The sequence below is a fragment of the Cololabis saira genome, chromosome 4 (genome assembly GCF_033807715.1).
Source record: "Cololabis saira isolate AMF1-May2022 chromosome 4, fColSai1.1, whole genome shotgun sequence".
In the NCBI taxonomy this organism is placed as follows: Eukaryota; Metazoa; Chordata; class Actinopteri; order Beloniformes; family Belonidae; genus Cololabis; species Cololabis saira.
In genome coordinates this window covers 49632483-49645544 of record NC_084590.1, presented here as the reverse complement: position 1 = coordinate 49645544, position 13062 = coordinate 49632483, and the positions used below count along the sequence as shown (strand labels likewise).

The 13062-nt window shown below is 42.6% G+C and overlaps 1 protein-coding gene across 1 annotated transcript; it reads left to right on the top strand.

The window, feature by feature from the left end:
• The first annotated feature begins 4525 nt into the window (after positions 1-4525).
• Positions 4526-8399, top strand: LOC133442596 (E3 SUMO-protein ligase ZBED1-like). The gene is made up of 3 exons (XM_061720605.1): positions 4526-4922; positions 5083-5637; positions 8313-8399. The coding sequence occupies exons 1-3, from the start codon at positions 4725-4727 to the stop codon at positions 8397-8399; spliced, it is 840 nt and encodes a 279-aa protein (XP_061576589.1). The 5' UTR covers positions 4526-4724.
• The last annotated feature ends 4663 nt before the right edge of the window (positions 8400-13062 follow it).

The following is a 13062-nucleotide window of genomic DNA, read 5'->3' as shown; positions in this document are numbered from 1 at the left end:
TATAACATGAATTACTCCTATGTGGGATCAATAAAGTTCTTATTTTTGCCGTCTGAGAAAATTAAATGTATTATATTTGGTGCCTAACTGTTTCCCAAGTATATTAGTGCGTGTGTGAATGAATAAATGAGACGTAAAACTAGTGCTGGGCGGTATGACCAAAAATTTATATCACAGTATTTTTCAAAATTATATCGGTTTCACGGTATATCACGGTATTTTTTTTTTCATGCACAACTGGGTGTTAACCACATTTTCTAATGATTTGGAAAGGAATTGCTGCAGTAAATTGTCCTAGAATGGCCTATTTTACTGTCATGAGGAGGAAATATTGTAGAAAAACATTAATGTACACACTAGTATAAATACAGGTTTGCATGGGCTCACAAATTGATGCCGTTTACAATGAGGTGGCACTTATGATTCTAATGTAGGGCTGAACGATTTTTGAAAATAATCAAATTGTGTTTTTTTTCCTCAATATTGCGATTGCGATTTAATATGCAATTATTTTTTTCAAGGTCCTGTTCTCATGTATTTTTCAACTACACAAGCAATAAATCAGTCTGTTTCAAGAAGATTTTCACTTGAAATAAATAGAAAAATCTGCCAGTGGAACAAGATTTTTTTGCTTGTAATAAGAAGATACATCTTGTTCCACTGGCAGATTTTTCTACTTATTTCAAGTGAAAATTTACTTGAAACAGGTGAAAATGGTCAAATAAGTTATTTTTCTGGTGTTATTTTTCTGGTGATGACTCTAAATGTTGAAATAGCAGTAAAACCACATTCATTGATGAAATGACATAAGGGATTTAAAGGAGGGATGGCAGTTTTACAGGGGGGATGATTTGGACCGTTTTTATTTCAGGGGGGGATGATTTGGACCGTTTTTATTTCAGGGGGATGATTTGGACCGTTTTTATTTCAGAAGGGGATGATTTGGACCGGTTTTATTTCAGGGGGGATGATTTGGACCGTTTTTATTTCAGGGGGGATGATTTGGGCCGTTTTTATTTCAGGGGGGGATGATTTGGACCGTTTTTATTTCAGGGGGGGATGATTTGGACCGTTTTTATTTCAGGAGGGGATGATTTGGACCGGTTTTATTTCAGGGGGGATGATTTGGACCGTTTTTATTTCAGGGGGGATGATTTGGGCCGTTTTTATTTCAGGGGGGGATGATTTGGACCGTTTTTATTTCAGGGGGGGATGATTTGGGCCGTTTTTATTTCAGGGGGGGATGATTTGGACCGTTTTTATTTCAGAGGGAGATGATTTGAACCGTTTTTATTTCAGGGCGATGATTTGGACCGTTTTTATTTCAGAGGGAGATGATTTGGACCGGTTTTAATTTCAGGGGGGGTGCCATCACATCACCCCTCATCCCCCCTCAACTCCAGTACTGCTCACAGGGAACTGAGAACTTCTTCATAAATAACTCAAAAATCCCAGAGAGAAAAAAAAAACCCAGCAAACTAACAAACAAACCAATAAAGCTCAGAGTTAACAAAACGAACCAGCAATCAACAACTGCAGCCGCGGCTGTCTAACCTCCTGATGAGCTGTCGGGCTGCAGGTGATTTAAGGTTCCGCGTTACACCAACGCAGAGCCTACGCCGTAGGGTACGCGACCTACGGCGTAGGCTCTGCGTCGATTGAACACGGAAGCATAAATCATGCTTTACAGCGCGACACACGCTCCTCGCCGACTCCGCGCTCATATTTAATACATTTATAAAGCCCATATATTAATAAAGCCTCACTTGGCCGAGCCCTAACGCTGAGACCATGGTAGATTTAGGTTACACGCGGACACGCGGCACTGTTGACTTTTCCCTGCCGGCTCTGCTAACTCGCAACGTGACCAGATCACGTGACTGGTCAAATCGCAGCCTTTGTGGTTAAAAAATCTCGTTTCGGCACAATTTCCCCTGTGTCATGTTCTGGAACAGTTGTGGGACTTTCGTTTTCAGCCATCTTCACCCATATGTGTCCGCTGTAAACAATGCAACTGCTAAACAGTCCCCTCACAAACAGTGTCCAGCGGCGTTCCCAACATTGTTTACGCTACTCACCGGTATTACGGTATATGAAAAATTCATATCATAAGAAAAATAAACACCGGTATTCGGTATGAACCGGTATACCGCCCAGCACTACGTAAAACGTACATTTCTTTGTAGAAAGATGCTTTATGAAAATAAGTCCATTTACTTGTATTAGTTTACAGTCTTGAACATCCAATATGGCGGCGACGGTGACGTATCAGCAGCTCCAGGGGCGGAGCCAAAGATCCTCTATACAGAAGATAGCGCATTACCGTTACTTTTTTTTTTCACTTTCTTTATTAACAAAGACACCAATATAAACGATACAACAATACAAACTCGTAGAGGAAACACAAGTCTACTTCAAATTCTTCTTTGTAATGCTACATGAAGAACAAAAACAAAACAACATAAATGCACAAAACAAGAAAGAAAAAGGACTAGGGGGCATATAATTGTTTAAATATAAATTAATGGGCAAGTGCAATGATAATGACATAAGACCAAACCAAAAGAAAATCAGAGGAGCTAAACCACACAATGAGAGTAGCTTAGAGGAGTAGTGATTTAAGGCTGAAATATGCTTCTGCGTCACACCAACGCAGAGCACACGCCGCAGCCGTGACGCCGTGCTGAACCCTTCGGACTTCTCCGTCTCTCCATTTGGTCGCGGTGCAGTACCCCCCGCGGCCACTAGTTAGCGATCTTTTTCTGAATGGTTTATCCGACTTTTTCCGGTCACAGTAAATCAAAGAGATAAGGACAACTATTGTGCAAAAAACAAAAACAAAAAAAATCACATATAAACGAAGAAAAGAGCCCTGGAAGTTCACTACTGATTCAAACCGGAAATGCTTCGCTTTCAAACGAACCAATCACAGCCCTCTCGGTCTGCGTGTGGTCGGCGTCTCCTCGACGCGTAGTTACAATTTTCAGGAGGTGCACGTCAGTGACGGCGCAGGTGACGGCGTGTCACCTGAAGCATAATTCAGCCTTTAGAAATCATGTAAGAGATCATCCTAGCTGCCTTCCAGTCTTTTAGTCTGAGTAATGCTGAATAATACAATTTAAATTCATTCATAAAACAGGAAAAAGAGGGTGTGTTACCTCTCCATTTACTACTGTGGATTACTGCTGGGCGGTATACCGGTTCATACCGAATACCGGTGTTTATTTTTCTTATGATATGAATTTTTCATATACCGTAATACCGGTGAGTAGCGTACACAACGTTGGAAACGCCGCGCGGCGGAACGTAGTGCGGCGGAACGTAGCGCGGCGGAACGTAGTGCGGCGGAACGTAGCGCGGCGGAACGTAGCGCGGCAGAACGTAGCGCGGCAGAACGTAGCGCGGCGGAACGCAGCGCCGCTGTTGTGAGGGGACTGTTTAGCAGTTGCACTCTTTACAGCGGACACGTGTGGGTGAAGATGGGTGAAAACAAAAGTCCCACAACTGTTCAAGAAGAAGACACAGGGGAACTTGTTCCAAAAAGAGGAGCCGTCTCGGCGGTGTGGAAATTTTTTGGTTTCAAAAAAGACGACGTCCAACAAAAGTCAGTCATCTGATCTGCAAGTGTTGTAGGGCTAAAGTTGTAGCCGCGGGCGGCAACACCAGCAACTTGCTCCACCACCTCAGCCGCAAACATGTAGTGGAATACCAAGAATGTATGAGGTCTGCCCCCACCACGTCAGGTAACACTAGACGTGCGGGAGAAAATCCCAGTCAGACAACAATTAAAGACGCCTTTGCTAGGGGGACTGCATATGAAAAAAAGAGCAAACGGTGGATTGATATAACAAACGCAATCACGGTCCACCTAGCCAAAGACATGGTACCAATTAGTACTGTGGAAAAACACGGCTTCAGGGAGTTGATAAAAACTATTGATCCAAGGTATGAGATACCGAGTAGGAAATATTTTAGTCAAACAGCACTCCCAAATTTATATGAAAAGCACAGAGCTAAGCTACAAGCTGACGTAGCTACCGCTCCCCACTTCTCAGCAACGACTGATTTGTGGTCCAGTCGCAGCATGGAGCCATACTTAAGTCTGACTGTTCACTTTACAAGTGAGGACTGGATGTTGAGAAGCCATTGTCTGCAAACCAGTTATTTTCCTGAAGACCACACCGGGGAGTTACTCGCAGCAGGCCTGAAAGAGGCACTTGATTCCTGGGGGCTTTCAGAGCAGCGGCTAGTGGCCATCACAACTGACAGTGGAGCCAACATCATTAAGGCTGTCCAGTTAAACAATTGGACATAGGTAAGCAATAGTTATTTTATTAATATCAAACTATAATAATTAATAGCTGTCAAATTATATTAATAAATATAATGTGTGCGCCTCTTGCCAGTTTTCTGTTATCTATATTATTATTATCAATGCATGACTTTTCATGATGAAATTTATTTTCAACTTACCATGTGTGGGTTTATTAGAATCTTTATTTATTTATTTATTTTTATTTTTTTTGGGGGGGGGCTTAAAGATTAGTATTTTGGGGTTATACATTAATCTGTTGTAGTCAATTTAACATGATTATTACCAAACTAATAACGTTCTTTTTACAGAGAGAGGTGTGAAAGATGACCGCATTCAACGCGCAGCTGGAGTCTGCAAAAAAATTGTGGCAGCCTTTTCATATTCTTGGAAAAAAAGGAGGGACCTGGCCATGGCTCAGGATGAACTGGGTCTTCCAAAGCACATGCTCACTACTGAGACTCCCACCAGGTGGGGGTCACGTCAGAAGATGATTCAGAGAGTACTTGAGCAGGAGAGAACCATCAGTCAGGTTCTAAGAGCTGACAAAAAATCAAGACACTTGGTCCTCAGTTGGCAAGATGTGGATGTCTTGGAGGCTCTCAACAAGGTGTGTGGATGTTTCTTTTCTTTTATTATGTGCTCTTCATTTTTACAGATATAGCTATGTTCAACATAACTCTTTTTTCTCTTCCTTATTTACTCTGCAGAGGATTCACGTTTTTACTTTTCATGTTATGGAAATGACAATCTCTCTTTCTCTCTCTCAGGTGTTGAGCCCACTCCAGAACTTCACAGATGCCTTGTCTGGAGAGCAATATGTCAGCGTGTCCTACGTCAAGCCGGTAATTCATCTCTTCAACACAACCATTCTTGCTGAGGAAGACGACAATCCTCAACTGACCAAGTATGTCAAGAGAAACATTCTCGCCTACTTGAACGAGAAATTCTCAGATCCAGACACAGATGACCTGCTCGATATTGCATCATTCCTTGATCCACGATTCAGAACCACCTACATCAGGAAAGAAAAGGTGGAACATGTCATTTCCAGAGCAGTGGAAGAAATCAAGGCACTAAAGGATCAACTGCAAGACCCTCTCCCAGGGCCTTCTGGTGCAGCAGCAGCAGGGCCTGCTCCGCCTGAGGAAAAAAGAAAAAAGACTTTGTCCAGCTTTTTCAAAAAGCAGAGCACCATCGGCATGGGCTGCAGCAGAGACACACTCTCAGAGGAGGAAAGCATCAAGATGGAGCTGAGGACCTACTTGCAGACCACAGAGGTTGACAATGATGCAGACCCTTTGGAGTGGTGGAGATGCCATCAGGCAAATTTCCCCCCGTGTTGCAAAGCTAGCTCGATGCATAGTGCTAGTATTTATGCATACCTGCCACCAGTGCTCCATCTGAGAGAGTATTCAGCACTGGTGGCAACATTGTCACGTGCCACAGGGCTGCACTCAAACCCGATGCTGTGGACCGTCTGGTTTTCCTTGCACAAAATTTGTAGTGGTTGCCAGAGATGCCTTATTTATGGAGCTTGTCCATAAAGTTGAAACATGTCAATATTGTTGTTTATATGCTACAGGATAATCCTGCAAGCCAAATTGAACTTTTTTATTTTAAAACTTGAATATTGTGCCTGGGCTTGAGCAATATTATTATGCAAGTTGCATACTTTTAGTTTAGTATCATTTGTTTACCTCAAGAGAAGACCATATTGATGCAAGTTTCTTTAATGTTCACTGTGTTTTATTTATTTTCAAAACTTGAATAGTGTGCCTGGGCTTGAACAATATTATTATTAATGCAAGTTGCATATTTTTAGTTTACCATTTATTTGTTTACCTCAACATTAATGTTCACTGGTTGTTTACATTGTGTAGTTCATTTTTACAAAGTGTTTTTTTCAAGTTGTTTGCAAATTGTGTTAAATAAAAGGTTTCTGTATTTTGACTACAACTGTCCTGTATTCTGATTCCTTCACTTCATTAGAACCACCTCATTGTAAACGGCATCATTTTGTGAGCCCATGCAAACCTATATTTATACTAGTGTGGACATTAATGTTTTTCTACAATATTTCCTCCTCATGACAGTAAAATAGGCCATTCTAAGCCAATTTACTGCAGCAATTCCTTTCCAAATCATTAGAAAATGTGGTTAACACCCAGTTGTGCATGAAAAAAAAAATACCGTGATATACCGTGAAACAGATATAATTTTGAAAAATACCGTGATATACATTTTTGGTCATACCGCCCAGCACTAGGCAGCATCATGGTTCGGGCCTGCTTTTCTTCAGCAGGGACAGGGAAGATGTTTAAAATTGATGGGAAGATGGATGGAGCCAAATACAGGACCATTCTGGAAGAAAACCTGATGGGTCTGCAAAAGACCTGAGACTGGGATGGAGATTTGTCTTCCAATAAGACAATGATCCAAAATATAAAGCAAAATCTACAATGGAATGGTTCACAAAAAATATATCCACGTGTTAGAATGGCCAAGTCAAAGTCCAGACCTGAATCAAATGGAGAATTTGTGGAAAGAACTGAAAACTGCTGTTCACAAATGCTCTCCATCCAACCTCACTGAGCTCAAGCTGTTTTGCAAGGAGGAATGGGCAAAGATTTCAGTCTCTCGATGTGCAAAACTGATAGAGACAAACTCCAAGTGACTTACAGCTGTAATCGCAGCAAAAGGTGGTGCTACAAAGTATTAACTTAAGGGGGATGAATAATTTTGCACGCCCAATTTTTCAGTTTTTTGTTTGTTAAAAAAGTTTGAAATATCCAATAAATTTCGTTCCACTTCATGATTGTGTCCCGCTTGTTGTTGATTCTTCACAAAAAATTACAGTTTTATATCTTTATGTTTGAAGCCTGAAATGTGGCAAAAGGTCACAAAGTTCAAGGGGGGTGAATACTTTTGCAACCCTCTGTAAATGAAAAACTGTGAACAACCGCATTCCGTAGGCTATTCGGTACTCAGTATTCAGCCAAGTCTTTACATTTTATTCCGCTTCAGTTTCGGCCTCCAATTTTCATTTCGGTGCATCCCTAGTTGGTGGGTGCCGGGGTACCCCCCGGCGTTGTGCACTCCGACCCACAGCAGACTCTCACTGGACTTCCGGCTGCCCCCCGTTCTTATACCTTTCTCGCGGAGGGGGTTGCCCCTTCAACCTCCGCCTGCCAGTTCTCACGCTAAGGCCTGGCCCACACGGGACTGAGCTTCCCGTGTGAACCAAGCGCCTCTCTCACTGTTACAATAAACAACAAGTGCATAGCTGATATGACTGTTTTGAGAATGAAGGACATTTCAGGACACAAAACTTATTTTTTCTTCCTTCATTCCACCTTTTGGCCTGAAAATGTCCTAATTAAAAAACAGGCATAATACATGAAACAAGCATGATACATGAGCATAATTAATATGAAAAGTTGAATTAAGGGCATTCCAGGACATCAAACATATGCCGCCTCTCATTCCACCTCTAGGCCTGGAAATGTCCTTAATTCAAAAAACAAACATCCATTACCATGGTAATCATCAAAGGTGATATCCTCCTCTTCTCCCGTACGTCCACTAAACCTGTACCATCTACATGCATTTTGAATATAGTGGCATGCAAAATTTATTACACATGGTAAACACACAGAATACAACAACCAATATTAACAGTGGAGGCGCCACATGTGTCCTAGCTGTTGCAGACATTCCTGAAGAGATATCCCATCAATGATGTGCGCTATTCTGCTCTATCACCTTAGCGGCATGTACCACCTCTCCACCGGTGATGAGGGTCGACGCGAGGAGTCTGGACACGTTAGACCCAAGGGACTTAATAATCTGTTTTAGGTCTGTAGACTGATTCAGTGGCCACCTGAACCTGTCCAGGGAGATAGTCCAGGGTAAACTCAGTGCCTTCCATTGGACCCCCGTGAGATGGTGTTCTGACGTGAAATTTGTAAGTCTAAAGGTCTGGTTGTTCCAATGCCAGGTGTACACGTCCTTCAAACATCCGGAGAATGGTGTCTGCGGCAACCTTTCACATGGTGCCGTGTCTCCAGCAACACATGGATCATGATATCTATTCTTAGTCATACAGGCAACCTCCTTATCTGTCATATCACAAGCTTTCAAATAATAAGTGTCATTAGTACCAATCGCCTTGAGTCTTCAAAAACCAGTACACATTATTGGCTATTCTTGGCAAAACATAAAACTTACAGATTGGCACATACACACACAGGTGGCATGGTTACAGACAGTTTTTTTCAGGATACACGCAGATCCAGAGAGTATTACTAATGTTAAACAGTCTCTTTAATCGTTAGCATTGGGTGATGTAATCACTCTAATGAACTGTTCCCGCTGCAATCTAGCATGCACAGTTTGTAAACCACATCCAGTAGTACTGATAGCATTAGAAACGTTTACCAACACTTCACTAGACATATCAGACAATTCAACATTCCGTTTATTATACTGGCAGTATACTACAGGCACAGTATTTTGTCTCCCCTGTGCTGGCAGGGTGAGGGTAGACCACTTAATATATGTTAAAACAAGAAAAAACGTGTTTTTCATAATAGGTCCCCTTTAACTCACTAACCGTTCGGCATTAGCAAGATTACCAGTGCTCACACAGGAGACTTTAATCACTTCTCTGCGATCAATGTCAACAGAGGGGACTCCAGCTTTAATTAGAGCGCCCCAAACAACCTTTCCAGAGGGCCCCCGTCCTCTTTCCCTCCGGACCTGTTGAGGCTGCTGCCTCGGTGGGGATACGCCCCTCTGTGGGCGTGTTACCGCTCCCCAGTCAGTCAGACTGTCTAAATCTTTTATCAACATCAGGGCTCGATGTCGATCAGCCCACTTCTCAAGATCACACTGATCATCATAATCATTACGGGTTACAAAGGCTTGCTCACGAGCTTCCATGTTACACTCACTACCAGCATGTTGATGTTTGCACAGCGCTGCACACAGCTTAATCTCTGCCTGTGCCTGCAGCTCCTGCTCAATTCTCAAAACATGCTGGTGTCTGCACAGCGGCGCACACAGCCACATACTCCTTTTCGCTCCCCGGAACTCAGGGCGTCCCCCTCCATCCCGCAGGAAAACAAATTCACACTTATCTTTATGCTTAAACATCTTTGCTCCGCAAACTCTCAATAAAACATCAATCAGTCTGTAGCCACGAGGCCACAAACCAACAATAGCTCAGTTACTTGCTCTTAGATTGAATTGTCAGTTACTTAAACTTAACTTAAACAAGGACTTAAACCTTAAACTAAATAGCTGCTGCTGCCTGGCGTCCTCTATGGACTTAAGAAATATTAATAAGTGGATACCCAGTTAAAGGAACTAAAGTGAATGGGGAGGGCAAGGGTTAAACAATAATCACCAATTTAATCTCACACAAAAAATATATACAAATTCCAAATAGATAATTTCTTATTATTAGCGCAACAGAAACAACACACAAATGGATTTATCTAATCTAAACCTTATGGAAATATACAATGCCGAATTAACCCTATTTAATCCTATTCTAATGGTAACATGTTGCCCGGGGGTGGAGCTCTGTGTGATGGAGATGACAGAGTCCCAAACACAGACGGGAGGGGTGAGCAGGGGGAGGGGCGTCCGAGCCCCGCTGCTGTTGAGTCGAAGGGGAGGGTGGAGAGGTCCGCGGTCCGTGCGGGATGAGAAGGGGGCGTGGCGGGCTGATGAAGGCAGTCGGCAGGCAGGTGGTCCGGTCCTCAGGACAGGGGAATTTTCCTAGATTGTCCGACGTCGGAGTTTCAGCCGTGAGCAGGAGGATGCGTTAGCATGAGCTAACACAGCTAACTGGCTGACTAGTCCAACTTAACTAGCCAGCAAACTCCGACCAAACTACTGTACATGAGACAGTACAATCTTCAGGAAGTGTCTTCCTCTTTATGTCGATAAGCAACGTTATTTATCGACATGAAACCACAACTTAAAGGACCAACAGTTCTCCGCTAAACACGACGTCGACTGCTCTCAGCTGTTTTCTCTCTCAGCTGTTCTCAGTCTCAACAGCCGATGCGCGCTCCCGCGGGCTCCCGTTGCATCCAAACGGACCGTTGACGCTCTCCCCGCGTGCACGCACACACACACACACACACAATAAAGTACATGCTGTCACGTTCTCTACAATCACACAACACAGTACCGCAGCATAACATAAAATGCAACATAAAACGTATGTAATACATTAATATAACTTTTCCATGCACTAGACGTGAACCAAATATAACAAATAAACTAATAATATAAAAATAAGATGGTACAGGGGCTGACTCTGGCTGGGCTTCAATACACAGTCTTCTAATCCTGATCAGTTTTCTTCAATAGTCTTATCTTTACAAAAACATTTTTGCACCGCAGCCACTCAATGAAACATAAACCAGTTTCCTTCTATCCTGATCAATTTCCTTCCATCCTGCCGACAACGCCAAATGTTTTAGGAGAAATCTCAATTAGGTTCTAGAGGGGTCGGCCGTGCAAAAATGAATCAGACACGCACTCGCTTTTGCTATCAGATATATGAAAACATTTATTAGCAAGCAGTGCATACCAAGAAGACTCACACACAACTGCCCTTTGCTAGGATAACTCTGTGTTAAATTATCCCCCGCAAATGACAGAGCAATATACAATCACATAGGGGCTAGGCCTTGACTCTTACCTTAACACAGAACGACTGGGAGAGCCGGACAGTCCAAGCAAAGAGGCAGCCATCAAAAACCCTGGGCGCTGGGCGTTGTGCACTCCGACCCACAGCAGACTCTCACCGGCTCTCGCGTCTTTATACCTTTCTCGCGGAGGGGGTTGCCCCTTCAACCCCCGCCTGCCAGTTCTCACGCTAAGTCTCGGTTCACACGGGAGAAACAAGCGCTTCTCTCACAGTTTACAATAATACTTAACAGCAGGTGCGTAGCTGATATGACTGTTTTGAGAATGAAGGACATTTCAGGACACAAAACTTATTTTTTCTTCCTTCACCACCCCGGTCAACCCGTTGCTGCTTCCACCTGCCTGCTGTCCCCACCCCCGGTCATCCCGCTGCTGCTTCCACCTGCCTGCTGTGCTGTTGCCGTCCCCGACCCCCAGTCTGGCCCTCGGCAGGAGGGTCCCCCCTTATGGTCCAGGTCCTGGTCCAGGTTTCTTCCCTCCTAAAGGGGAGTTTTTCTTGCCACTGTTTGGCTTAAGGTTTTTCTCCCACTAGTGGAGTTTTTACCTGCCATTGTTTATGTAATAATTGCTCGGGGGTTTATGTTCATGTTCTGGGTCTCTGGAAAGATCCTGGAGACAACTTTTGTTGTATTAGACGCTATGGAAATAAAATTGAATTGAATTGAAAAGCCCAATAGTAAGAATTTAAGTTGTGTATGTTACCCCTCAAGCCACCCAAACACATGCCGCTCTTGATAAAATGAGGACTTAAGAAGAGCAGAGGAGTTTGTGCTGCTCATGCAAAAGCTTTACACCTTTACACTGGCAGTCTCCAGTGACAAAAGTGCGACCTATGGTGAGATTTTACCAATCCTGCAAAAGCTACAGCAACACTGCACCGTGCAGGAAGAGGACTCTGCCTTGGTTGTATTTGTCACTGGCTCACGGGCTTTATTTTTGACTGCTCAGTTCATATATCTTTTTTTTTTAAAGGACAATTTTATTTATTTATTTATTTATTTATTTATTTATTTATTTTATTTTTTTTCTGTTAGAATCATTTTGGAATCCTGGAATTGCCAGAGAATGATGCATGTTGTATTTGTTCATTTCAACAGGAGAATATTTATTTTATATTGGTGATGCTAATCAACTTTTTGTTATCTCTTTTTTCCCAAATGAGAATTGAAAAGGGAATTGATAAAAACTGGATCGTTAAGCAGAATTTGTAAAAATAAAAGATTAAGTAAGCCACCATCCACATCTTAAGTAACAATATTTGCTACTATCACCAGATCTGTATCAACTTTTGAGCAAAATATTTTGCAACAACTTTATAATTTATAATATACCCATAACTCTATTTATAGTAGTATAAATATACTACATATCATAATATACTCATACATTATAATATACTCATACTACTATACTATATATACACTCATAGCCTACAGTGATTTAGAATATATTTAGGGCCCAAGCACTTACAGTGCGAAGGCCCTATTGTATCTGTAGGAATTTTTTCTTTCTTTCTTTTTTTCTTTCTTCTTCTGACGAAAGGAGGGCCTTTTTTTCCCCCTAAACGTGCCCAAAAAGTCACCAAATTCTGCATGCAAGCCAGGCCTGGTGAAAAATGTGATATTTAATGGTTTGCATTAATGGGCGTGGCCTAACGGCCCAACAGCGCCCCCTAGAAAACTTTGTGCCTCAAGCCCCACAATACGGTTTGACGTACATGCACGAAAATCGATACACACCTGTATCATGTCGCAACTTAAAGAAAAGTCTCTTGGCGCCATGGCCGAAACTGAACAGGAAGTCGGCCATTTTGAACATTTTGAATTAATCGCGTAATTTTGGCGCAATTTATGCCATTCCTTCGACAGTTAATACGGCCCGAACCGTAACGTGCACCCAGGTGTGTTATACATCAAAATGTGCGTCTCCATCCTGCGACTAGGCACATTACTTTTCTCTTTCAAAAGTGTTACTGTGGCGACGCTAGATGCCAAAAAGCGCACCCATCCTTCATCTGATTG

Coding starts and splice junctions, on each gene's coding strand:
- LOC133442596 (XM_061720605.1), top strand. CDS start 4,725: ATGGCTCAGGATGAACTGGGTCTTCCAAAGCACATGCTCACTACTGAG. Junction 4,923..5,082: donor TCTTGGAGGCTCTCAACAAG/GTGTGTGGATGT, acceptor TCTCTCTCTCAG/GTGTTGAGCCCACTCCAGAA. Junction 5,638..8,312: donor AGTGGTGGAGATGCCATCAG/GCAAATTTCCCC, acceptor TTCCAATGCCAG/GTGTACACGTCCTTCAAACA.